This window comes from Megalops cyprinoides, chromosome 4 (genome assembly GCF_013368585.1).
Source record: "Megalops cyprinoides isolate fMegCyp1 chromosome 4, fMegCyp1.pri, whole genome shotgun sequence".
NCBI lineage: Eukaryota > Metazoa > Chordata > Actinopteri > Elopiformes > Megalopidae > Megalops > Megalops cyprinoides.
The window spans coordinates 27,944,750-27,972,332 of NC_050586.1; the positions used below are offsets into that span (position 1 = coordinate 27,944,750).

At 46.3% G+C, this 27,583-nt stretch overlaps 1 protein-coding gene across 1 annotated transcript in view; it reads left to right on the plus strand.

The window, feature by feature from the left end:
- Positions 1-27,583, plus strand: part of LOC118776205 (aminopeptidase O (putative)) — a 76,337-nt gene that overhangs the window by 42,152 nt on the left and 6,602 nt on the right. Inside the window, exons 13-15 of the mRNA XM_036526318.1 lie at positions 18,296-18,412; positions 24,407-24,493; positions 26,480-26,635. Coding sequence (XP_036382211.1) covers positions 18,296-18,412; positions 24,407-24,493; positions 26,480-26,620 — 345 coding nt within the window. The 3' untranslated portion in view covers positions 26,621-26,635. The remainder of the gene's footprint in view (positions 1-18,295; positions 18,413-24,406; positions 24,494-26,479; positions 26,636-27,583) is intronic.

Below are 27,583 nucleotides of genomic sequence, written 5' to 3' on the forward strand. Positions count from 1 at the left end.
CGACCAAAGTTTGTGATCCTCTTTGCAGTGTCTTTCGGTGATCCCAACAGAGACCAAATGTTCCGTACATCATATCCTAATAAGCTTCAAGGTCAAGTTTCTCACTCAAGTGAAAAAAAAAAAAAAAGAAAAATAAAAACCTAAATCTCAAATTGTTCAGCTTTCTGCAATGCCAGAGATATGTTTCTGGTTCAGTCTAAAGTTTAAAGTCTCATATCGCTCACTGTCGTTTCAAAAGTTTTCAGTTCTTTTTTTAATTCTTGAAGTTTTATGGCCACTCATGTACCCCCAGGGGCCGTCCTCCATCCATTCTGAAAGGTTGCGTTTGGGGACCAGAGTTCTGTAATAAGAAAAACACACACTCCCCCCTGAAGCCGTTACTCCTGGGGGCTGTACATCAGCCGACTGTGTGGCTTAGCCGGAGTTAAAAGGAGCAGATGGGGATGGTGCTCTGTGACACGTGAGGCGCAGGCTGCACCTGTGTGAGTCACTCCGTACAGCGGCTCCAGGAATATGACCCCCGTGGATAACCAGGATGTAGATGACTGACCCCTGCTGGTAACCGGGATGTACATGAGTGACCCTCCTGCTGGTAGCAAGTGTGTAGGTGTTTTCACCTGACAGATGGGGCTCAGATACAGCAATCTGCCTTCAGCAGGGCTAAATCTGAGACCCCTCGCCAACGCCCCCTGCAGCACCTGTTCTGGTATTACACTTTCCAAGAAAATGTCACGCACCTGGCTTCCATGATCCCCAGACATGTAGCGTTTTGAGATATGCACAGATGTGGCGTGCAGAGTTTTCCATGGCATACATTGCAACGGTTGTGTGGCAGTGCATGTTCTCTCGGTTTGGTGGCTGGGTAATTCCATAGCTTCAGAGATTTCAGTTAGCGCTCCTTTTCTGTATGTTATTGTAACCCTGGCCCGCTGGAGAGATTTCACCATGGGGCTCATTCACTCTGTCCAGCCTCTCTGACACTTGGCTACGGTCGATGTTTTTCGATCACAGACGGTGTTGAAAAGTTGTGTGCAGGTGTAGTCAGGACCTGCACAGTGGCCTGTGTCTCTGTTGAAGTGGTGCGCATATTGCCTGACTTCCCTGTGGTTACATCTTAAAGGGACAGTATACACATGTCTGCGGGTCAGAGGACATATATTAAAGGTAACAAGACCATGTATGTGAGTGTAGAGAGGTGGGAGGTGTGGCCCAAATGCTACCCCCTCCCTCTCCCCCACTCCCTGGGGCCCCCGCTCTGGTGATGGAGTCCAGGTGGTTGGGGTGTCTCTGTGGATACGGATGCCCTGTGCTCTCTCTCCCAGCCGTGCTTCTGCGTTGACCCCTCCATGACCTGGGGGATTACAGTACCAGATGGCATTCTGGGAAAGCAGAGAGAGCGAGAGAGCCTGAGAAAGAAACAACGAGAGCAGGGGAGAGAGAGGGGAAGGAGGAAAGGGGGGAGAGGGAACCGGATAAAGATGGAGAGAATGAGAGAAGGAGAGAGAAAGAGTTCCAAATAGATGTGGAGCGATTTAATGAGAGAGATGCACCCACACCTGCAGGAGCTGGTCCACAGGAGGTCAGTGTGCTTTGAGCAGCAGACTGAGAAGAGAGCAGGTGGCCTCACTCTACCACACACACAAATTCCCCCTCAAACAGCTCCATTAATCACACCTCTTTGCAGCCTCTGCACTGTACAGAAAGCACATTTCATTAAGAGCGAGCTACAGAGACAGTCAGAGAGAGAGGGGCAGAGAGTTTACAGATGCCTCATTTCTCAAGCCATGGGGCCCCACCGAAAGGATGCCGGTACATCACGGATTCGCTGCCTGAACCCACCTGTGTAATGGCGAGTGCCAAGGTGAGACTTGAGGAGTCCCATGGACCAAAGTCTTCACCAACTCAGCAGGGGGTTAAAACTCCTGACCCCCAGACTGTTACGGTGGACACTCCCCACTGCCTCCAAGGCCACTGATGATAGATGAGAATGTGTTTTCCTTAACTCAGGTTGTCAGGGTCACCCTGCGTGTGCTGGCTTTGGTGACATCACCAGTGGAAGCCAGGCGCTTGGCTGACTTGTTGAATTAATTAATTATTCATGGCTCTTATCTCAGCTGTTATTTCAGGAATCTTACTCTCCTTTTGATCACGGATCACCCAATCCCAAGAGACTGTTAGTCACAAAGACCCAGGGAATCTGTCTGTGTGAGTTTGTTGATCAGGCTTGATTTTTTGCGATTGTGGTTCTATTTCTGCATTTTTTGATTGTATTTCTTCTGTGATTGTAAATGCACTCCTTGCTCAAGCTGAACTATCAACATGTGCTCCATGTGTCTGTATTATTGCCTGTGTAGCGGCTGTATGAAGTTAGCGGTCTGGGATGTGGATGTCTGCTGAGTGATCACAGCAGTAGAGAAGAGGCCAGGGACAAGATGCTTTTGCGTAAGAGACATAGACGAGACAGAGGAGCTTTCTCAGTTTCTCTGTTCAATTGTTAGCTCTGAAACAAGCTTATGCCTTTGTTGTTTTTCCTCATCCTTGTGATTAGGAAATGATATCATGATGCAATTAAGCCTTGCCAAACAGTGTTTATGTCTGTATCTGATTCCTGTCCTGTCTGCTCCTGACAAAAATATCTTGGCGCACCTTCTCTGGTTTTACATGCTGTTATTTTCTCCTACCAGAGTCTTGGAATCTGATTGGTTGATGAGGATTTGACCTGCTACGCTTGGTATGATAATCTCCCTCTTGTAGATATCACAGTGTGATATGTGTCTGCAATTTGTGCTTTATCTCATCTGTTTTCATTGCAGTAAATGAAAACAAAAAGGTTCATAAATATTATCCATTATCTTTGCGTTACCATTATTTTTGTTGTTCAGCAGATTCCCTACTACAGAGAAACTCACTTTTTTACATTACCTATTTTAGAAATCATCATAGGCATTGAAGTAATGAAGCAATGAGGTTAAGTGCTTTGCTCAAAAGGGTAACGGCAATGTCTGGAAGTGGGATTTGAACTTGCAATCTTTTGGTTGAAAGCCCAGTTACCCGAGCATTAATCCACACTGCTGCTCAGGCGACAGAAGCAGGCAACGAATTTGGGCAATAATGAACCTTAAACAATCTTAAACAATCGGATGCTTCCTTAAATGGTGCTGTTGTGATCGAACGTGATTGAAAGCACAGCGTTTTCTTTAGAACCGTTTGTTAGTACTTCCTGTTCCAAAATTCCTTTTATAGAGCGGTCATGCTGTAGGTCGATGGTGGGATTGGCCGGGGTCACGTCGCTCCGTTAGTTATTTATGGCTGTCTGACTCATGTCACATGCTCGCCAGTCACGTGGAGGGGGAAAAAAAAACTGTCAGCTTTATACTTATTTGGGTATTTTTCACAGCTGCCGAAGTCAGCCTTTCAATATGGTGACAGGACAGAATTTACCACTGCGAGTTAATGGCTCACGGCTTGTTGGGTTGTCACCAGCTCTGATTCATTGAAATATCTTTGTCTTGTTCAAATTGACTCTGCGGGTGCAAGCAATCCAGATTGGTTTACCTGTCCTGTTGCAGACAGCTATGTGCCTGACCCTTTCCACTGCCTGATGTTTGTGTAATTTTCGAAGGTTAATCGCAGTTAATGAATCCAAAATGTTAAGCATTTCAAAAATGTGATAGTTGAAGACAGCACTTTGGGGGGGGGGGGGGGGTGTTCTGTGCCCTTATTGTGCGTGCATGTGTGAATCTGTGTGTGAGTGTGTGTGAGTGTGTGTGTGAGTGTGTGTGTGTGTGTGTGTGAGTGTGTGAGTGTGAGTGTGAGTGTGAGTGTGAGTGTGAGTGTGAGTGTGAGTGTGAGTGTGAGTGTGAGTGTGAGTGTGAGTGTGTGTGTGTGTGTGTGAGTGAGTGAGTGTATACATGCTTGTGTGTGTGTGTCTTTGTGTCTCTCTCCATTTGTGTGTGTGTGTGCGCATGTGAGTGCGTGTATACACGCTTGCGTGTGTCTTTCTGTCCACCTGCATTTGTGTGTTGGTGGATTTGTGTGTTTGTGTGTGTGTGTGTGTGTATGTGGATTTGTATGTTTGTACATGTGTGTGAAGTTGGGCTGCTCCTCCACCTGTGCGTGACCCAGCCGCTGAGGGATCTGTGCTTATCCCACCCCGCATGCTTGTGTCAGCTCAGACGCGTAATCTGAGCCCGACGCTGTTTTCTTTTTACTCACTCCTTTCTCACGTCCCTCCAAAACATCGTCCCAGAGCGGGGCCGTCTGCTTCTCATCTCATACAGTCTCGTCTTTCACACACAGGTACACCCCCTCACAGTGACATGGCCTCGCACTGACACTCGCACAGCCGTGTATTCCCTGTCATTCTGCCCCGAGGGGGTAAAACCTATCTGCCTGTTTGAAGGAGCAGATTCCACTTCTCTGGACGGCAGGATTCTTTTGATGTGCTGCGTCTGCATCCTGTAACCTGCACCTACCCTGTCCCCTCAGTAGTACTTCACATTTTCCTTTTGTAAAAGCTACATCTTTGTCACGTACTGTGTATCTATGTCCTCTCCTATGCACCATCTCTACTCTGCTTCACTTGTTCTGTATTTATGCGTTAGGGTGTTTTCAACTCCTGGCATCAAGGAAACTGATTGGCTAATGAGGATATGCCCTGATCTGTTGATGTGCTAATCTTCCTCTTGTAGAGACTGTGGGAAATGTGTCTGCAGTCTGCACTGTGTTGAAGAACAAGTGATTAGTACTTCTTTGTGTTGTAAAATTTATTTGCTGTCGGTAGGGTTAGACTAGGAATGCTAATTTTCTTGATCTGAAGGAGCAGGTTTGTTACTGAATACTGAATACTGGGCATGTAGCTTGTGAGGTGATTTTATGGAAGGTCCTCTACTGTCTGAAGCAATACGTGCAGCGCAGGGGCTGATCAGCCTGCACCCACCCCCTCCCACCCCCTGCATTAACACAGTATCAGCACAAGGTATGGCCCTATTGCAGGAAATCGCCAGCCAGCTGAATTGTGGGATGTTGGTGGGGCTCTGTGTGGGCAGGCTTGTCTCAGGCTGGTGTCTGGTTACAGGGCCGAATTATGCGACACAGGGAGTGCCCTGCAGCACACTGGCAGATGAGGATCGCAGAGACGCTGGGCCTTGTGGGTAAAATCTGGACTGTCTTCCAAAATTGATTTGTCGAGTGGCAATGCCAAACCTCATAGCCCCAGTGAAAGTCAAAACAGTCTCCTCCTGGTAACAGTATACGCTCGTGACTGTTGTGAAGTGTGGCCTTAACAGGAGCTGGTAAAGGCCAATGACACTATTAATGCTGGATAGTAAACATAGTATGAAATGACCTGATACGCTGTTTTAAGGATTTGGCTGTGCGTTGTATGAGGTCACAGACTCCGCTCAGAAATGTTGCGCTCTCTGAAGCCCCTTGGCTCAGTGTGGTCAGTAAAATGCCGCCCATCCTGTCCTTCTCCCTCTCTTTGTCCAAGCTGACCTACAGCTGTTTGTTTTCCAGTTTTGGAAATATTAGGCACACAAACGCAGCCTTTGTTCTTGCCCCACCCCCCCTACCCCCCCAGCCCCACCCTGTGTGTCACACGGCCACGACCTGGGGGTGCCTAAGAGCTCCAGCCCTCACACCTGAAGCAACACATCGAGCAAAGGTTGCATTAAGGCGACTGCAGTCTCAGGCCGTGATTGACAGAAATTAATGAAATTTCCTCCAATGTAGTCATCTTGCCCCCCCCCCCCCCCCCCGAAAGAGTAAAAAATGAGTTGGGCTGGTGTGAGAAGGGGTGCATTTTAGTAAAGAAAAGCTCTCTTTATTCCTCGTGTGTATCAGTGACTTACTCAAACATGGTGCACTACCGGTCCTCAACCATAGAAATAGAATCACTAGAAAGCCTGAGGTGCGACTGTGGAGCCCTGGAATTGAATCAGAAGTTCATATTTATAATATATACATTATAAATATATATTTAAATTCAGACCTGTTTCATAATCCTCAACTGAAGCTGCTGTGATTCTAGAACAGGATGGTTTTACTCGCAAGCAGACAAGCTTGGTGCTGGTCTAGTGCATTGTGCTATCTACGTTGCCCCTGTCTGTGTGTTTTCTCAGCTGCCTTGCATTAGGCGAGGTACCCTGTGATTACATGACCGGGACCAGGCTCTAAATCGAAAGGCCGCTTGGCTGGGTGTGCTAAGCCACCATAGCGCCAGCGGGGTTTTACAGTGCCGTGAAAGTATTTGCCCCCTTCCTGATTTCTCCTATTTTTGCAGATTTGTAACACTTAATTTTGTTAGATCTTCAAACAAAATTTAATGTAAGACAAAGACAACCAGACTTTTTAAACTTAACTTTAACTTTTTAAATGGTCATTTTATTTATTGAAGGAAAAAGGTTATCCAACACTATATCACCCATGTGAAAAAGTAATTGCCCCCCTAAACTTAATAACTGGTTGTGCACCTTTAGCAACAACAACTGCAACCAATCGGATAACTGGAGATCAATCTTTCACATCGCTGTGGAGGAATATTGGCCCGCTCTTCTTTGCAGAATTGCTTTAATTCAGCCACATTGGAGGGTTTTCGAGCATGAACTGCCCGTTTAAGGTCCTGCCACAGCATTTCAATGGGGTTCAAGTCAGGACTTTGACTAGGCCACTCCAAAACCTTAAATTTGTTAATGTGTATGTGCAGGGAGTAAAAACTGTGCTTGGGGGAGGGGTAACCTATAAGCACAAAGGACTCTTAACCGAAAGAGCTGACTAACGTGACATGCTACCTTTGTGAACTGCGCCCATTGACCGAAGTACATGTTCCCTGGTGTCCCTCCTGTCGGCTGAAAGGTTCAGGCTCTCCATCCGCCAAGTGGGCCTTAGAGCTTTTGAGATCTGAGGAAGTCATTCTCCTTCGCTGTCAAAAGTCACCATTGTGATTGTGTCAAAGTGTCCGTTTGCTTTTTTCCCCTTTTCAAAAATACTTAGCTTTCCAGTCTGTAAAACTATTTTTAAATGGAAACTGCAGTAAGAGATTTGTGGATATAGATATTGGTGATTCCAAATGTATTTTTAATTTCCTGAAAGTAGGAAAAGGTCCTTTGTGTGTTAAGAAGGAAGTCGCCGTGCAATCCATGTTGTGAATATTGTCTTTTTTTCTTCCATGAGACTCAGCAGCATCTTTTAAGACACAGCCCTTGCTCTGACTTTCCAGCCTCATTCATCTTGATTACGATCGTGAAAAAAAAGGAAAAATGTCACCTGCAAATCTCACTTTGATCAGCCAGGGTCTTATTTTCACCTTGATTATTATATATTTTTTAAATGTCACCAGCTAATGATGTGTGATTACGTGGGCGTTAGCCAAACGAGGAGGCTAGCCAGCGATCAGCGCTCACAGCAGACGGCGTAATGACATTAGTCAAGATTGTCATCAGATGGCTGGGCTTCTTAAAGTACAAGGACGTGGCTCTGGTGGCGTTTCCTTTTCCACGTCGGAGACACATCAAAGAGCAGCTCCCAGGCTGTGTGTGTGTGCGTGCGTGTGCGTGTGTGTGCGTGCGTGTGCGTGTGTGCCTGTGATGACAGAAGTGGTGGCTGTTATTAGAAGTGACATCATGTTTCACTCCCATTGATCTGTTTTTAGACTCAGGATCTGGATGACACGAAATGTCATCACTAAATGACAGGGGTATTGATTTATAAGAGCGGAATCGTCCTTTTATGCAACGTCATCGCCACGCTGTTGAGATATATTACGTCGTATTCCCGTGGGGTTTTATGAATATGAATATGCACTCATTTTGCCACACTGATTGCTCAGGGTAAATCTGTTGTTGTTTTGACTTGAGCAGACAGGCAGACAGGCAGGCTGATGCTCTGAAAACAGAGGAATCCATTTCACAAAGTGACACTGTATCGATTCCAGAGTCTGGGGGCAGCTGCATGAATATTCATAAGAATCGATTATGCCCATAAAAGAGTCTCAAGACACAGACAAAGAAGCACACGTGTTCATGTGCACACACAGACTTGCATACATGCACACATACACAGACATGCATGTACAATCACAGATATCCGAGAAAGCATCCGAGAAAAAGGCAAGAGGAAAAAAAATGAAACGCAATAGGGGGATATTTGCCGAGACCGAGCTTACACGTGTCTCCACAAATCTGTTGTTTAAGGTACGATTACAATCACCAGGCCGACGGCACAGCAAAAGGAAGCATCGTTTGAGTTTAATAATGTCTGAGCGGATGCCATATCTGTACGCAGATAATGGAGAGCGACAGTCCAAATGTGTTACACAAAAGGCAAGAAATGTAAAATATTACATTTCACAGACAAGGAGAAATATGTGTGCATTTGTAGAGTCGGAATTAAAACAGGCCTGTTCTCCTGGTCTGTCCTTCATAAAAGCGATCCCCAGATAAAAGGAGCTTTCATCCTCTCGGAGCTGCTCACATCTATTATGTTAAAGAAGAAGAAAATGACCCAGAACACACCAGTTCCTCTGCCCCAGCTCTCTGCTCTCCTCATTCATTCCCGGCCTAGTGTTCCTCTTCTCTCGTCGGACGCCAATTAACTTTCCAGGCACGGCCCGCTACCAGCTTCCTTTCAGCACACACGCACACGTGTCTCCCTGGGAGGCTCGTCCGTGTTTACGCTAATATCGCACAAGTTTACAGAGAGGTTTAATGAAAAACAGACTCTTTGTAAAAACAACATCCTCCTCCTGGTTTACACAGATGGACCCAAATGCAGTTAGCAGTCGCCATGAGAACCAGGCTGGGCTGGGCTGTGGACAGTGGAGGGGATCTTTACTTATCTCTGAAGTGCAATTTATTTCAAGTTTTTTAAAATTTGTTCAAAATACTGAACAGTGGAAGGTTCGATGCTTTGAAGTAGCTACAGTTGATAAGTCAGAGTGAAGTAGCTGACTGCTCACCCGGGTATTTACAAGTAAATGGGATGAAGTTCATTTCCACCCTGTCTTTGCTTAACTGGTAACATTTTAATAGGGAGCAAAGATGAACCAGCATTTATGGTTTGCACTTATGACTTCTATCAGATGCTATGCCGCGCCCTCTGTGCTCTGTCTTCTGCCCAAAGCAGAAGCACGCTGGTGTGTTTTTACGAAGCAAAGCGGGCTGCTGCTTCCATAATTATTCCACCCGTCGCCCGAGCCCCCAGCACTGTCTCTGTTTCCCGAAACTTCGTGAGCTTGTGTGTTGGAGCTAGTCTCAACTCATCAAAATTCCAATCCAGGGTAAGGATTTTGGCCATACAGGGTGCTGCGGATGCTAAGTAGTGACTTGTTCTAGAAATAGAGCATTCTGGGAAAATCAGTCTGAGTGAAGTGAGTTCCCTGTTGCCCTGCTATTAAAAGGGGGACGTTCACTTCGGAAGGTTGCTCTCTGTGAGGCCAAGAATCCAGTGCCCAGGTTCCCTCAGCAGACATCGAGAATCCATTCATATACAGTATATATACTGCACATACAGTATGAAGATGTAGATTTAGGATGCGGGCATGTTTCCTGTTAATGAGCCACACGCATGCATAGTTTCCTGTGTTATCATCCGCTGTGATGTCACAGTGAGGCCAGAGATAGAGGAGGGGGAACAGTGCATTTCGGTGCTGTTCTCATATTTCCACTGGCAGCTGATTGCCTGAAACTGATGACAGCTTTTTAAAATGCGGAGGCCTGATCGCTTGCCTGGTGTTTGGCAAATGATGGCACTCAGCACGGCGTCTTTAGGTGAGAAGACTGGCGGGTAGGTTGATCTGTAAGCTGGAGATCTAGAAAGTCACGGTCTGGACTGCAGGAGGTTTGTCAAAGGAGGCCTTGAAACCGCAGGAAAATAAACAGGGCTCTCAGGAAGCGTTAAGACGAGGTGGAGCCCACACCCTGGATTTTTCTCCATTAAGTTGGATTTAACACAGATTGTGTTCCGCCTCCTGTTGGGTTTTATAATATTTTTGTAGGACGGGCACACACAGAATAGAGGGGTGTCGGGGGCACTGGGATTATGGCGGTAATATGAGGCGACACGGAGACTACAGGGGTAACATGAGGGTACACTGAGACTACAAGGGTAATATGAGGGTATACTGAGACTACAGGGGTAATATGAGGATACACCACGACTACAGGGGTAATGTGAGGGTACACTGAGACTACAGGGGTAATGTGAGGGTACACTGAGACTACAGGGGTAATGAGGGTGCACTGAGACTTCTGGGGGGTTTTTTTAGCGTCCACTGAGACTTTAGGTCATAACAACTCTTGATCTAGATCTGAAGGGTTCGTGACATTGTGGTGAGATCTGGAGCCAGTCAGTAAAGGGCAGAACTGACACTGTCCTGGATAGGTCAGGATGTTCTGCAGAGTCCCAGACTGCCCCACCAGGCAGGGCCTGGGACACCAGCCCCCCTCCCCTGGTGTGTGTGGTATGGGTAGGTGTTGGTGCTGTTGCTCTGTGCACACCTGCAGATAGCCGCCTCCCGCAGCAGCCCGCCTGGTTCCCGCTGTGGCCGTGAGCAGAGAGGACAGTCAGAGGCTCGCCCACTTCGGGGTGTGTCTTGGGGGTGGGGGAGCGGAGAGGCGGCGGGGAGCTGTCAGCGAAAGTGTGAACGCGGCCGGGGGGCAAAGACGAGTGAGGGCATTGTGGCAGATTCCCGTTGACAAGCACCAAACCGCAGCCGTGACCTGACAGGGACAGTTATCTTATGAGAGGGACCCTGTCTCCGTGGACCCCTCCGGCTTTGGTTTGGGTGGGTGGGGGGGTGGGGGGGGGAGGTTGCTGTAGCAGCAGGCTGTTCTGCTGATAGGGCATGTCACTCAGTCAGAAGCTGTCTCTGTGGATGGACCTTCAAGCTGTGGCTCCGGCGTGCATATACATAGACATATACACACACCACACAGATACATACACACGCATATGACCTCGGCCTTGCATTCTTCTGTTTCTATATACAGTATATTGATAGATGAGATTGCGTTTATAGTAATTTTCCTCAGGTTTCCATGTGCTCTTCCCACCTGTGTGCAAAAACCAAATGTTTCCATGACGTTTCTGTGCAGCTGTGGAATAATTATTGTTATACATTACCACAACGTTGCAGCAACGTTGTCAGGACGCTGTCTATATGTATGTGTGTGGCAGGCCTGGGAACCTCTGTACATTAGCATGTTATCCTTAGGTTTATGTTTATTATTTTGATTGTTTTTAATTTCCTGGTCATTGTTTTTACTCCCCTCCGCAGTATTGGTGCAATGGCCTTCAGGTCAGAGTGTCACTGCCCTGACATTGGGAGTTTTTGGGTTCAGTCCACTGCCACCATAATAATCAAGACTTAACAAACAATACCCTCTGCTGCAGTGCCTGGCATGCAACATACAAGAGCACATATAAGAGCAGTGCATTTTGGGTAATGACTGTGGACCTGGAAAACTGATGGTGAGGAAGAGCCTAATTGTTGGGGCTACCCTGACTTTGTGCTCGGTCGCAGCTGTGTAGTCGAGGTGTGATTTCACAACACACATACATAATTTAACAAAGAAATGTGGTAATCTCATCGCTGACACGGTAGGGTGACAGTCATTAAAACAGCTAAATGCAAGATGGGGATTAAAATTATGAGCAAGATTAAAATTATATGTGTGTTTGGCCTCGTTTTGTGTTCTTTTTCAGTGTTTAGAAAAACAGTATCAGTTTAGTAGAAAAATAGTATTATGATAGTATTTTTTGTTGTCAATTCAGACAGCTGTATGGTTAAGGAAACAGTTCAGTGTAAGTACATCTCTGGAAGGAATGGCACTGTGGTGTTTCTGCAGGTTTGGGTATGATGGGTGTGTGTGCTGTGGGACTGGAGGCAGTGGGTATTGCAGATGCCTTATTGGGTTTGCTCCACCTTAAGTGAAGGAAGTTTGGCTGTTTCCCCTACAGTTCGTTGTCATCTTTCTGTGTGCTGAATTAATGAGTCGTGAGAGAAGTTAATCAGATTTTAGTCACGGCTAATGATGCGCCCTCTGCAAATGACATTGGGGAAGGAAAACACTTCATCAAGCATCACGAAACATCATTCAACAAGCTCCTGTTCTCCGCTGTAATATCTGAGATGACCTGCTGGAGATTTCTTTAGTGTGTCAATACCATTGACTCTGTGTGTGTGTCTGCGTGTGTGTGTGTGTGTGTGTGTGTGGGTGTGAAACTTGCTTGTCTCTCCCAAGAGACGATTTGGGTGATTTGCGTGTTTGTGTTTGTGCTTGTACACGGTGGTCAGAGGAAAGCTTGAAACAGGAAAGAAATAAGAGGTACAGGACACAAATGATCTTAAATTCAGTCCCCCATACAGGACACAAACAATCTTAAATTCAGTCCCCCATACAGGACACAAACAATCTTAAATTCAGTCCCCCTACAGGACACAAACGATCTTAAATTCAGTCCCCCTACAGGACACAAACAATCTTAAATTCAGTCCCCCCTGCCATGGGAGACCACATCAGATTCTCAAATAATGCTGTATACAGTGCTGGCCAAAAGTATTGGCACCCCTGCAATTCTGTCAGATAATGCTCAATTTCTCCCAGAAAATGATTGCAATTACAAATGTTTTGGTAGTAATATCTTCATTTATTTTGCTTGCAATAAAAAAACACAAAAGAGAAAGAAAAAAAAGTCAAATCAAGTATCAATTTACACAAAACTCCAAAAATGGGCCGGACAAAAGTATTGGCACCCTTTGAAAAATCATGTGATGCTTCTCTAATTTGTGTAATTAACAGCACCTGTTACTTACCTGTGACACATAACAGGTGGTAGCAATCACTAAATCACACTTGCAGCCAGTTAAAATGGATTAAAGTTGACTCAACCTCTGTCCTGTGTCCTTGTGTGTACCACATTGAGTATGGAGAAAAGAAAGAAGACCAAAGAACTGTCTGAGGACTTGAGAAGCAAAATTGTGAGGAAGCATGGGCAATCTCAAGGCTACAAGTCCATCTCCAAAGACCTGAATGTTCCTGTGTCTACCGTGCGCAATGTCATCAATAGGTTTAAAGCCCATGGCACTGTGGCTAACCTCCCTAGATGTGGACGGAAAAGAAAAATTGACGAGAGATTTCAACGAAAGATTGTGCGGATGGTGGATAAAGAACCTCGACTAACATCCAGACAAGTTCAAGCTGTCCTGCAGTCCGAGGGTACAACAGTGTCAACCCGTACTATCCGTCAGTGTCTGAATGAAAAGGGACTCTATGGTAGGATACCCAGGAAGACTCCACTTCTGACCCAGAGACATAAAAAAGCCAGGCTGGAGTTTGCTAAAACTTACCTGAGAAAGCCAAAAACATTTTGGAAGAATGTTCTCTGGTCAGATGAGACAAAAGTAGAGCTTTTTGGGAAAAGGCATCAACATAGAGTTTACAGGAAAAAAAACGAGGCCTTCAAAGAAAAGAACACGGTCCCCACAGTCAAACATGGCGGAGGTTCCCTGATGTTTTGGGGTTGCTTTGCTGCCTCTGGCACTGGACTGCTTGACCGTGTGCATGGCATTATGAAGTCTGAAGACTACCAACAAATTTTGCAGCGTAATGTAGGGCCCAGTGTGAGAAAGCTGGGTCTCCCTCAGAGGTCATAGGTCTTCCAGCAGGACAATGACCCAAAGCACACTTCAAAAAGCACTAGAAAATGGTTTGAGGGAAAGCACTGGAGACTTCTAAAGTGGCCAGCAATGAGTCCAGACCTGAATCCCATAGAACACTTGTGGAGAGATCTGAAAATGGCAGTTTGGAGAAGGCACCCTTCAAATCTCAGGGAGCTGGAGCAGTTTGCCAAAGAAGAATGGTCTAAAATTCCAGCAGAGCATTGTAAGAAACTCATTGATGGATACCGGAAGCGGTTGTTCGCAGTTATTTTGTCCAAAGGTTGTGCTACCAAGTATTAGGCTGAGGGTGCCAATACTTTTGTCCGGTCCATTTTTGGAGTTTTGTGTAAAATGATAATTGATTTAATTTTTTTTTCATTGTCTTTTGTGTTTTTTCATTGCAAGCAAAATAAATGAAGATATTACTACCAAAACATTTGTAATTGCAATCATTTTCTGGGAGAAATTGAGCATTATCTGACAGAATTGCAGGGGTGCCAATACTTTTGGCCAGCACTGTAGCTCTGATATCTGGATACGTTTATGAGAAGGGCTTGGCAGTGGACATTGCTGAAATTGCTTTGTGGTCATTTAATAAAAATTGGTAATATTAATATGATTATTGTTATTATTATCTAGATTATTACATGTATTAAGCACCTTTGCCAGGCACAAGGCACTACACAGTAATAGGATGTGAGCGCTAGAGCTAAAGTAATCAGATTTAGCAGGTTTCGCCTCTGTGACGCACACTAAGTGGTCATTTCCCTTTGGGTGGGGGGATGGGGGTGCTGGTTGTTCCAGTTTTTTCCCGGTTCCCAGAGGCCACATCGCCCATGAGGGGGTTTTTACGACTTTGAATTCTTTTCCTTTTCGAAAGGCGCCGGATGTGATGGGTGTGGCCTCCTGGCCACAGAAGGCCCCCGAGGTGAAGCCGTTTCTGATGCCGCCGGTTTCCTGGCAAAATGAGAGGACTTTACTGTTCCTCTCTCAATGTGCACGTAAGGTCCAAGCCCCGCTGCTGTCCAGGCAGATTGGCTGGAGGGGAGAACAGATGAAACCGTCTGTTTGAGGGTTGACCTCTCTCCGCTCAGACTGCCTCAGCCAAACGGCACTGCAATGCCTTCAAAGGTCAAATTACTCTCATTCTCTCTGGATTTATTTGTGTTGAAGTTCTGCCAGCTACTTTTTTTGTATTTGCTTTTTTTTTTTTTTTTTTTTTGCGTGTGATTCTTTCTGACCACTCATCACACACATAGTTCCTCCTTTAGTAATGCAGACAAATTTAGACCCTCGCCGTCTGGTTGGGTGAAGTACTCCACAGCATTTCTTGGCCATTTTTGGGAAGAATCCTTAATTGTGCAAATTCTGTTTGAGACAGAAGGGGTGACTGCAGGAAGAGAGGAGAGGGATAAGAGGATGAAAAATACAGGGAGCCAGGAAAGAGGGAGTGAGAGATTGAGGAGACCAGGGCAGGGGGACAATATCGTCTTGCAGTTTGTGTGTGTGTGTGTGTGTGTGTGTGTGTGTGTGTGTGTGTGTGTGTGTGTGTGTGTGTGTGTGTGTGTGAGTGTGAGATTGTACGTGCGTGTGTGCTTATGCACAGGGGCGTGTGAATGTGATTACGAATGTGGTAACCAGAGCAGGTGCTGTAAATTGAGGTGATGTCATCGGTGTTGCTCTCAGTTGATGCGCTTTCAGACACAGGATGAGGGAAATGGCATCAGAGAGGAAGTGTGCATGAGAGAGGCGGCCATAAAGCCATGCTGATGTCATAATGGGGTAATAATAGAAGTCACGCCACAGCAGCTCGTCTTCCATATTCTCATTCAAGTGCCTGTTCACATGGGCGGTAGGGTGGGTGTGGACAGGACCCCAGGGACCAGCAGGGCATCTCACACAATCACACATGCACACACAGTCACACACACACACACACACACACAAACACACACACACACACACACACACACACACACACACACACACAAACATAGACACGCACACAAAAACACACGCAGCCACAAATGCATGCAGTCATACACTCGCATACACACACTGATACACACAGTCACATACACAGACACACAAACACACACACGCACAGAGCAGTTGTTTCCCTGCGAGACTGGCAGCCGGACGCTTAAATTCCTGACAGGTCAGTGGCAGCTCTCTTCTTTTCCCATTTTCCTCCTCCTGTGTTTGCTTTGACTGACGTTGTGTGGAGGAGAGAGAGACGGTAGTCATCGGAGACAGGAAAGGAGGCCTGACACACGAGGGGCTCGGGGCAGGGCCGGCCCCACTGTGGCTCCCCCTCAGATGAGTGGCAGATGTTCACTTTGCAGTGTGTTTTTCTTCCTCTTTGTCCTTCTGAAGGAATCACACTTGATGTGCTGGGATGAGCTGTTCCGGGATCAGTTGGTGGAGGGGAGGGGGTTGAGGTAAAATGTACTAAGGGTAATGGCTCAGCAATGTGGGATTATGCCATCTGTCATGTTATTGGGCCTACCTTGTCTGGGCTCTTTAGATCCAGACATCCCCGCACCCCCCCACCCTGACCCCTCTTGCAGCTGTGTGTGGATGTGATGCATGGGAACCGCGGGATTATACAGCGTGATTTAGGCAGTTGGGCTCAGTGCATGTGTGCAGGGATTTCCTAGTTCTCCTCCAGCACAGTCGAAGGAGATCAGTATCCAGTATCACAGACAGAACGCTTCTCATCTGCTTGCCCTTTCAGGGGTCAGCCTTTCACTTTGATTCCATTTGTCCATTTCACTCTGCAGTGACCACAAGGCTGCCATTGGATGTTGTTTGTGCGGCTCAGTATTGGATCATGTGACTTGTTTGCACTGGTTATCTGCCTTTTAAGGAGGAGTGGGCAACAGGAATCTGATAATTGTTTGAACAGTTTGAAGGGTCTCTGTCACATTTTGGTTTCGCTACTTTCTTATCACTGCGCTGATAGAGAATAGAACTCAGAGGACACAGCCAACTCCATCAGAAAGAGAGGGATTTAGCAGAGGTAAGAGGAGGCAAGGCCTTCAGTGTTTGTTATTAATAAATCAAGCAGATAGGGTCATTTACCCGGTCAAGATCTTCTGTGTGTGTGTGTGTGTGTGTGTGTGTGTGTGTGTGTGTGTGTGTGTGTGTGTGTACGCAAAGAAATATTTCCAGCATTTAAAATCGTTCTTCTCATTTGTACCTCGAACAGCAATATAAAATGTGCCGTGTGCACTGTGTGAGTGCATTACAGGAAGAAGCGCCAGGTCACTCTTGCTCTGTGGTGCCCTGGAAATAAGCCGAGACGGAGCAGTAATTTACCGCGGCCCCTCTGCACAGAGAGCCGCCTGATAAACGCAGGCCCCTGTCTCGAGCTCAGCACCGAACATCCTGTCTCATCAAGCCCCGTCTGCGCCTGTTATATCCGCTATTTACAATGGAAATCTCTGATTGATCCGTGTGTGCGCCACTTGTCTATAGTGTGCGAGTTACTGTGTAACTGCCGATTGTATATGCACGTGTGTGGTAGGGATTCTCCTCTTGGGATTTCTTAAAAAAAAAAAAAACTGCATGAAAATCACAAATGAGTACTTTTCTTCCACTAAAATTGTTAATTTAATGTGAAGTCTTCTAGTCGTTCCAAGAAGAGAGAAGGTTCCTGTTAGTTTGATCTTGCATGAGCTGAGTAGACAGTTCAGGAAGAGTAATAGGTCTCGGTCTCAGACGGCAGCTGAAAATCGGTGCGAGGCGTGATATCTGCTCTGCTCCGGTCTTTCGTCCTGTCTGCGCTTTTATACGGTAAACAGCATTGTTCCTGCTCTTCAAACTCTCACTGTTTTGTGCGATCGATTTGGTAAATTGCTGAATTAAAAAAAGATTAATTCGCGTGCTTTTTTTCTAATATTGTGTGAGATGCTGACGCTTAAGCGTTTTTGCAGAGATGCTCCTGCACTTGCAAGTTTTAATAAGTGTGAAACGTTAATTTTCTGCATGCTTCGTCGCGTCTCGCTGGATGTTTCCTTGCTCCTCGTCAAGGCTGAATTTTCACACAGATTACGTTTGCTGTGTGTTCAAAATTGAAAATAAATGATTCCTTTGTCAATTCAATAACACAGCAACAAGCGGTTTCATTAGCTTTCTCAGAACACTTACAGCGGGCATAGGAACGGGCTAATATTAAAGTTCGTTATCTGTAAAGTAGTACTCAAATGAAATTGGAAAATCTGCTATGTTGATATTAGAATGAGTTTTCCCACGTCTGGGGAAATAATAAAGTCTCCCGGGAAGACGGAGATCAGGGCTTTTTTTTTGTCGTCAGCGCTTCTCGAGCTATTCCAAAGAGCAGGTCTGGCGGCACTTTTTAATGTAGCAGTGCAAGGCATGCGTCTCTGTTGGGTTTGAATGTGGCTGCATCATGCGGAGCGAACTACTGTACTCAACTGGCGATAGAATTCCGCTTATGTGTATGTACATCTTCACATATGTGCACAGGTATGTATCTGTGCGCAGGTGTGTAGACTGATGAACATGCTCTCTCTCAGCTGTCAGTATGTGTGCATGTGTATGCATGTATGTATCTATCTGTGAACAGGTATGTCTTTGTACCAATCAGTCTGTCTCTTTGTGTCCCTTCAGCTGACACCAGATCAGTTGGTGTTGCTGTTGGAGCTGCTCTTGGAGGAGGAGGAGCTGAGTGTGACATCACTACGGATGTTGGAGAAGACCTATGGCCTGCAGGGACAAGACGCTGAGGTGATTGTGCCGACCACACCCTGACCACACTGCAGAACTGACTGCACCCTCACCACACCCTCACCACATTAAAGCACTAACCAGACTACTGTAGCAATCACACAGCTGCCCTCACCACTGCACAGAATACACCCTAACCACACTACTGAACAGACCACACTACTGCACTGACCACACTGCAACCTCTGCACTGATTATCTCATAGCATGATGAACTATTTTATCACCACAAATGGAAATGGAGTCAGTGTTGGCCCCACATTTAGGAGACCTTAAACACCATGGCTGAGATATCTGGAGGGAGCATTAATGTGCCTCATATATCCCCCAGTCATGCATAGAATGTACAGACAAGAGAACAGAATGACTGAATTATATTACATTACATGCATTAAGCGTGCAGCTGACGGTGTGAGAAGACCTACAGTGCTGCAGTACAGGCGTATGTGAGCGTGTCTACTGCACATGAAACACATCAGCACTCTCTTCCCCCAACTCACCTCTGGTCTCACACTGCAGCTCCTGTGAGGAAGAATGAGGGAGGCCGACAGGGCCACGGAGAGGGAGTGTGGAAGAGGAGGAGAGGGGAGGAAGTGGAGGAGAGTGGGAGAGGGGAACAGAAGGAGAGAGGGGGGGAATGTGGAAGGACTGAGAGGGAGGGAGAGAATGGGGGAGTAGGGGAGGTAGAGGAAGAGGGGGCGGCCTTGCTGTTCTCAGGAACCTCTAAATCTGTCTCCCGTGACATGTTTTCTTTCTTCACTCTTTTTGAAAAAGGTGCCCCATTTTTTTTTAACCAGCGACTGTCTACATTATTTCATTTTTTTTCGCCTTCCTTTGGAGAGTGCTTTCAGCAGCATACTAAAAGCCACTGGTGGGTTCTGTCTTAGCACTGAACTCCAGGCCATTAAATGGTGAACAGTGGATTATTAAAAGGCACTTATCGGCTGAGTGAGTATGGTTTTATGACTGTTTATATAGCTTATGAAGTGTGAGGGTTTGTGGGCACTTTATTATTAAATAGGGCCAACAATTTAAAACGGACTGAAAGCACAATGTTGTAGTTTGCTGTAAATTAGAGAGTGTGTGGTAAAACCGTCTATCAGGTGCAGAGCAGCATGTTGAAATGAGGATCACGATATTTATGTGTCTGTTTACGCTGTAGTAGGGAAGACGTGCTAAGTGAATTTTCAACAGCTTGTGTCTAAATACGCTGTAAGATGTTCACTGTGTCATGTATTGATTGTCCATCTTGAACTATTCAGTGTTTCAGTATGCAGGGACCTGGACATATCCAAACATGCTGGCCACAATGACAGATTTTTTTTTTTCAAGTTTGGTTAACATTTTACCGACAAACCCTCACTGTGTCACCATCTCACCAGCGGATTTCTGCTGCTCTTCTCCACAGAGCAGTTGAGTTTTCACTTTAAATTTGGAAACCAGGGAAGGTTTTCAACAGGAAATTCCTGGGAAAACAAAACTTCACCTAAAAATAAATGAACTGGTACAGTGTGCTCCACCTCCCCCCTCCGCCATCACCAATGGGACGGTCTTAACGGCGGTGGTTTCTGTCAGGGCGTGATTCACTTTTTGTTCTGTATAAATATAGACATTTATTTCCTTGGTGGAATAATGACGGCAGTGTTTGAGTTCTGCTTATAGTCCATGAGAAATATGTGCTTTCTTTTCTGTCTGTTTTCCTTCCTCTTTTCTTCTCCAAACTGAGGTGTGGTCACTTAATCATATATAAATATATATATATATATATATATATATATATATATATATATATGATTAAGTGATGAGATGAGAGAAAGAGAGAGAGAGAGGATACATATATAGAGAGAGGCCTGTCCCATGTCAGAACTTTGTGTGTTGTGAGTGTTTCTGTTTGTGTATGTAGTTCATGTGAGTTAGAGCGAGAGAATGCAGGCCAGTTTTGATGTGGCAGGCTCCTGACATCAGAAAGTCAGAAAGTACCATCTGTAGGTGAGACCATAGCTACAGCCTGTACTTTCTGTATGACACGGCCTGAATCAGATCCATCCTCACACAGAAGGGAGGAGCTTTTTTTTGCAGATGCAGGGAAATGATGTCACAGATAGGTCAGGCACAGGCACTTAGAACCCCTGACATTGACCCAGGGAGTGCTGTGGTTAAACAAGATCGTCTGTTTCTGTTTTTATTTGTGGCAACATCTCAGTTGTGAGGTGTAGGTGTGTCGTCTGTGGAAGCTCTTTACCAGCTCTTTACATGCAGACGTGGTCCTCAAGTGAACTGACGTTAACCAAGTCCTGAATAAAGTGAAGAGACTTGGTGATATGGTTACACAAATCACTGGTGTCTTAGGATCTGTGATTGGGCGATTTTTGGCAGGGAGAACATTAGTGAAGGGGTGGTGTGGGCACAGAGACGAGAGAGGGGGAATTTCTGCTGTCCTTCTCTTGCTTTCAGCAGCCCTTCCGTGGAGTCAGAGTATAATTTTTCCCTTTTCCCCAAATGGCTCTGTGAGTTTTGAATTCCCTCTGGAAATCTTGTTCAGTCCAGCCTTTGGTGACTGTTTAATTATAATAATACGCTAGAGCAAATGTTTTGATTGATTGATCGATTGAAAGAAGCCTCGCATTGGTGAGGTAATATAAGACACAGTGGACCTGTGCCCTTATCCAGGCGCGTTGCTGGAGAGAGCCCGCGGCAGGGCAGCTGCTGGCCTCGCCTGTCACCGTGGTGAGGAGCTGTAATTACAGGGACATTCCACAGTTTATTACCCCTCTCCCTCTGTGCAGGTGTGCATGCTCTGACAAAAGCAGGATCATCCTGCCAATACCGTAAATCCACCAGCTGACACCACCGTAACCAGGCCAGCCGATATCATACAGCCACCAGCTGTCACCACCGTAACCAGATCAACTGATATCAGTAACGCCATCAGCCAACATAACCGTAACCAGACCAGCTGATGCCATAAAGCTACCAGCTAACACAGCCATAACCAGATCAGATGATACCGTGAATCTCAACAGCCAAAGCCAGAGAGGACCCCGTTTTTGGTGCTGGTGCAAGTTTTGCTATTGTTGTTTCGTTTGCTCAGTGCGAGAGGAAAAACCGTGAGCCGCTGCTGGTGAGGAGGGCCACATTGCTGCTGATTGGACAGAAAAGTTGAGCAGCGGCCCATATCTTTCCTCTGAATGGCTGTTGGAACCACTGTGGGTGTTACATTTTCAGGGTCTATCAGTTTTTTTTAGTGTGTAGCTGCACAGTGGAGCAGACCCTGAAAGCCGCCAGGCTTGTGTAACTCTCCCCTCTCTAACTGGATGGGGCTTTGGGGGTCGGGGGTGTGTTTGTCCCTATTTCCTTGGGCGCGGAACGCCCCTTCTAATCAGAGCCTTGTTTTCTTTGGGAAACGGGCCTGGTGGCCTTGGCTGCCCTCGTCCTCTGTCACTTTAATCTGAGAGGCAGCTCTGCTGTCGTTAGCGGGCCAACCTCTGTCTGCGCGCTGTGAAATGCCCCTTTATTGGCCGACATGTTCTGTCAAAGTGTCTGTACAGAGCTGCAGGCCAGTCGATCCCTCACTGTGGCTAGAACAGGAACCAAGCCATAAGGGGGGGGGGGGGGGGGCTCAGGAGAGAGAGACAACAGAAAGAACAGACTGTGAAATAAAGCAGAGAATGGGATCATTTTACTACAACTATGATCACAAATTGTGTAACGCTGTGAAATTGTCGGTGTTCCGTGTGAGTGTATTTATCAGCTTTTAATATTTACAGATATTTATCATATCGTAAATGTATCATTTATTTCATCCAGTTTAACTGAATGGAGAGTGGGTGGGAAGGGAGAAATAGAGATGAAACAGATTGAGGGGAAAAAAGTACGATGAAAGTAATTTCGAGAGGGGGGGTTGAAGATGGAAAGAGATGGAGGGAGAGTGAGAGAGGAGGAAGATGGAGGGAGGCCGAGATTGCCCCAGAGTGTGAAAAGCGCTTCCTCATGCACAGTGTTACTGAATAACAGCTGTAGTATTTGACCTCGTTGCTAGGATACCATACACAATCGGGACTTTATTTACGTTCGGAAAAAGGCCACCTTGAAGTGAACTCTTCTTCTGTTTTCTTTTTTTTTTTCCCTTCGATCTTTTTCACGGTCAGTTCACACTTATCCGTGAGCCTGAGTCAAACTGCTTTCCGTTCATTAATCATTAAGAGAAGCTCCCATCGGCTTGGCCAGCCCCTCTGCTCTGGGCTTTAATGAAAGCGCGGTCGTGTGCTCTCACGCAGACCCGCGAAGCCACGTTTTATTTACGGTGGTGTGGAAACGAGGCGGCGAAAACACGCCGATCGATGGGTCGCTGTACGGCCGCGCTGCTCGGCCGGGGACAGTCACGGTCGGGTGACCACGGGTGAGGAGGTGGCAGAGCGTAACACAGTCACCAGCACATTTCGTCTGTCACGGTAGCGCTTGATAGAGAGTGGACATCAAAAAGCCCACATGGTGCCCATACCACTCACATGAAACAGAGTCTGATCTCCCTAGGAAAAAAAATGATATACAGTGTTTATTATATCTACTATACTGTATATACAGTATGTAGTAATTTATGCGAATGCTGTTGTTTATAGGCTTATCATATGGTTCTGTTTTCTAGGAAACCATTACTCGTCATTGTGCAGTTGTTTGTGTGAGAGTGAGAAGAGCCCCATTTGAGATAATAATATTACAATAATAGTAATAATACTGCTACAGTGCTACTAATAAGTGTGTGTGGGTAATGGAGGTACACAGTGCCATCCTGCCCTCTCTCCCAGTAACAGAGCTACCATTGATCTACAGAAAGCAGACTCACACACACACACACACACACACAGAAAGAGCTGGACCCCAGCAGAGAATGCAGGCTGATCCATTGTTCCTGTTGTCAGTAGCAGCTCTTGATAAACCCCCATGTCTCTGTCTCTGTGGTGCCTGTTCAGAAACACCTCCCTGCCCTGTAAGAGGGACGAGCTCTCTGTTCCTCCCTCTGTGTGTGTGTGTGTGTGTGTGTGTGTGTGTGTGTGTGTGTGTGTTTGTGTGTGTGCGGAGTGGCAGTTCAGCCTGGAGATTTACCCCAGGCTTTTCTCCACATGATCACTACAAATGCTGCCTTTGTCAGCATACACACTGCACAGGGCCATGTGGATTGTAGGATACAGGTCTATACCAGGAGGTTGTTGGTTTGAATCCCATATCCACAACTACATATGCAGTCTGTCGAAGATTGCCAGACTCACTGTGGATTTGTCGTTGTTAAGCTGTGAGTTTAAAGTGATTACAAATGAGACAGAAAAGTAGGAGTGCACTTACATTGGTGCATGCGGTGAATTATTCAACAATACATTTGTAGTCATGGGTTTCAACAGACTTTCTCTCCTTTTATACTGAACTTTCTAGTGCACCAATGCAAGTTTGATATTGAAGCATTGTCCTTGTGCTGTATGGAAGTTCTTCTTTCTTGCAGTCCTTCTGTACCCACTGCTCTCTGAAGTGATGGGCCAAAGCCAGACTCACAAATATCCACAAGTCTGGCTCAAAAAATGTGTGTTTTTTTTTTTAAGATGAGTCCTTTTGCAGGGAATGCTTAGCACCTGTTCTGTAACACAGGACCTTCTGGGTCTCATCCTGAAAGTTTCTTTCCCATTGGTTTTATACCGAAGAGTGTATGAAAAGGTTTTAAGATCAATATTCTTCATTGTCAATTCACAAAATGGTCCTGTAGCCAAGGAGCCAGAAAGGGAACTTCTGTGATTTCGTTTCCAGGAGAATTTGGAGGGTCCCTAAAGATCTCATCAGCAGTGACGTCACATGGCCTGAAACAGTGTTTCGGGAACGTTGTACGGAGGCGGTGCTGAGTCAGTGGAGGTGAAGAATGAGAGCGTGCAGCAGTTTGTTGAAGGCTCTCCCATCAGAGTAACTGCATTCTGTGTTTCTGCTCTAATGAGAGGCCCTCTGTGTCTGACAGGTGAGGCACCGCTGGTGTGAGCTGGTGGTGAAGCACAAACATGCTGCAGCCTACAGAGACGTGGAGCGTTTCCTAATGCAGGACCAGGTACGACACGCACGGCGCGCGCACACACACACACACACGCTCACACACACACACACTCTCTCACACACTCTCTCACACACACACACACACACACACACACTCTCTCACACACACACACACACACACTCTCTCACACACTCTCTCTCACACACACACACACACACACACACACTCTCACACACACACACTCACACTCACACTCACACACACTCACACACACACACACACACATTCGCACGCTCACACACACACACACTCTCTCACACACACTCTCTCACACACACACACACACACACACACACACACACTCTCTCACACACACACACACACACACTCTCTCACACACTCTCTCTCACACACTCTCTCTCACACACACACACACACACACACACACACACACTCTCACACACACACACTCACACTCACACTCACACACACTCACACACACACACACACACATTCGCACGCACACACACACACTCACAAACACACTCACAAACGCACACACACACACACACACTCACACGCACACACTCACACACACACACACACACACACACACACACACACACACACACACTCACACACACACTTGTTTAGACCCAGCTGTAATTACTTCCAGCGTGTAGAACCATTTGTCGCTCCAAAATGCATTTTAGGCTCCACTGCCAAAGAGCATTGATAAAAAAGGAAAAAAAAAGAGAGACATGGAGATCAGTATTCACTGGAACTCTGTAGTTGTGAGACAGGAAGGAGCAGAGTGTGAGGTATCTTGTAGTTGAACAGAATGTCTCTGCAGATATTCCTCCCAGTGTGATGAAAGATCAATAAGCTCTGCTGGAGTCTGAGAGGGCATGGAGCTGCTGGAAGCCCTCTAACAGAGAGAGAAAGAGAGAGGGAGAGATAAAGGAGAATAGAGAAACAGAGCCTCCAGGTCCTCTCTCCCTCCCTCTCTTCCTCCCTCCCTCCAGAGAAATCCTCAAATATCCCACACTCAGTCCAAACAGCATAAGACCCTTTCTTGCCCTTGTTGGTGCACGGCAGCACATAGGCGGGTCAGGGATGGTTGTCCTAAAATGGAAGGCAGGACAATGTCCGCGGGCCACCAGAGTCCTGGGACAAGAGTCTTTGAAAGCCTGTCAGTCAAACAGCCAGCCAATCACTGGCTCTGAACATCAATGACCTGAACTGTCCCTCTAGCCTAGTGACACAGAGACAAGGAAACATTTTTAACTCCAGTAACGTTTAAGTGAAGTTTTAGCTACTCTGGTGTCATGTGGGTGAGTGGTTAGCCACCAGACATCCATCTGGTGCCAGACAGCAGTTAAAATCCCAGCTGCATGGATAAATATCCGACTGTATAAATGGCTGATACGTAAAATGTTAGTAATGCAAGTGGTCCTGGATTAGGGGCATGTACCAGTCGAATGCATGATAATCAATGTTTCTCCAGCATTGTGGCAGTGTTTTGAGAACGTCTTCTGTTGGCTGGGCAGTAGTTGGTGTGATTGACTGTGTGACAGGTGTGAGTTAAGCCTAAATAGACTGGATGGCGTCGCCGTGATCTCGGCTGATAGCAGCTTCACTACACTCATGCACAGTGCGCAGGGCCTGGACCACATAGATTTAAAGCTTTGTATTTATATACTGTGGCCAGTGAGACAATAGCTCCGCTTTACTGACCGAGTCCATTACTGACCCGTGCAAAAGAAGAGAGAAAGATGGAAGGCTTCTCAAAAAAGACCAAACACACCACAGTGAGAACAGTTTGGCCCCAGTCTAAATTGCCTTGGTTTTGAAGAGCATTCAGCAACATGCTGATTACAAAGAACAAAAACAATCCACCTTGACTTTGTCCACATTTCAGAGTACTGCTGTAAAATATCTTTGGATGAAAGGCACTATATAAAGGATGGTGTATGTTTCAGGCCATGGGGGTGTACCTGCCTGTGAAAAGCTCTATATAAATTATGCTGTGTGTTTCAGGCCATGGGGGTGTACCTGTACGGGGAGCTGATGCTTCATGAAGACGCCCGTCAGCAGGCTCTCGCCCGGCGCTGTTTCGCTAGAGCCCGCGAGGACATGGACCCAGCCGCGCACGCAGTCGTAGAGGAGATGATCCTCTGAGCATGCTCAGCCCAGGTACCACACCACAGACGTTACACAGACATCCAGCTCCAGCATTCTTCCTGTCCTCTGCTCTTTTCAGGTGCTTCCAGCACTGTCTGTGTTGCCGTGTTAGCTGTGGGTGTTTGACGGCACCTGTTCCGTGTATATCAGAAATCAGCTTCGTTAATGGCAGACACCGAATATTCAGTACAGAGTACAGAACTAAATATCTAGTCAGCAAGTAGAATATCTCTGGCCGTTGCTCATACAAAGTGGGGCCATTGCTTGGGATGCGCAGGAGGGCTGTGGGAACTGGTGCAAGACGTTGTGATCTCACAAGGGTCCCGGCAGCATTCCTCCTCTTTCCACTGTCTGTGTGTTCACCTGTTAAGGCATAACGTTCTGTGGAGTTGTGTGCCTACAGTGTGGTTTTCTCAGAATGAAAAGACATTGCAGACCTTACCCTGTCTGCCCCCGTTGAGCAGCAGGTTGTCCCTGCTGTGTAAAAATGTCTGGATTGGAGTACGGCTCAGCTTTCAAAAGCTCATGTGTTTTTTTTGTTTTTTGTACTGTCAAAGTGACAGGAAAAGTGACAGTTGCAGGAAAGTATGTCTGAGCTTAAGGAAAATGTGGAAAGGCAGGCGCGTGACGAAGATCTGCTCTCATCATCAGTGACGAGAGGGAAGCCACAAGCGCATGAGCTAAGGGTGACAGCAGGAAGGATCTGCGTTATGGATACGTGTCTTTAATCAATCCTACCCCTCCACCCGTTCCCAATGGTCACCCACCCCGAGCGTGGACAGTCTGAAGTCATGTCAAAACATTAATACCTCAGCGTAAGGATTGTGATAAGGTCAAGCCTGCATATATTATTTGGTGATTCTCACAGATACAGCAATGTATTGTTGTTGTTATTGTTGTTGCTATTAGTAATAATACATAATTTTTTACAGCTTTATAATATACGTGTTATATTTGTGC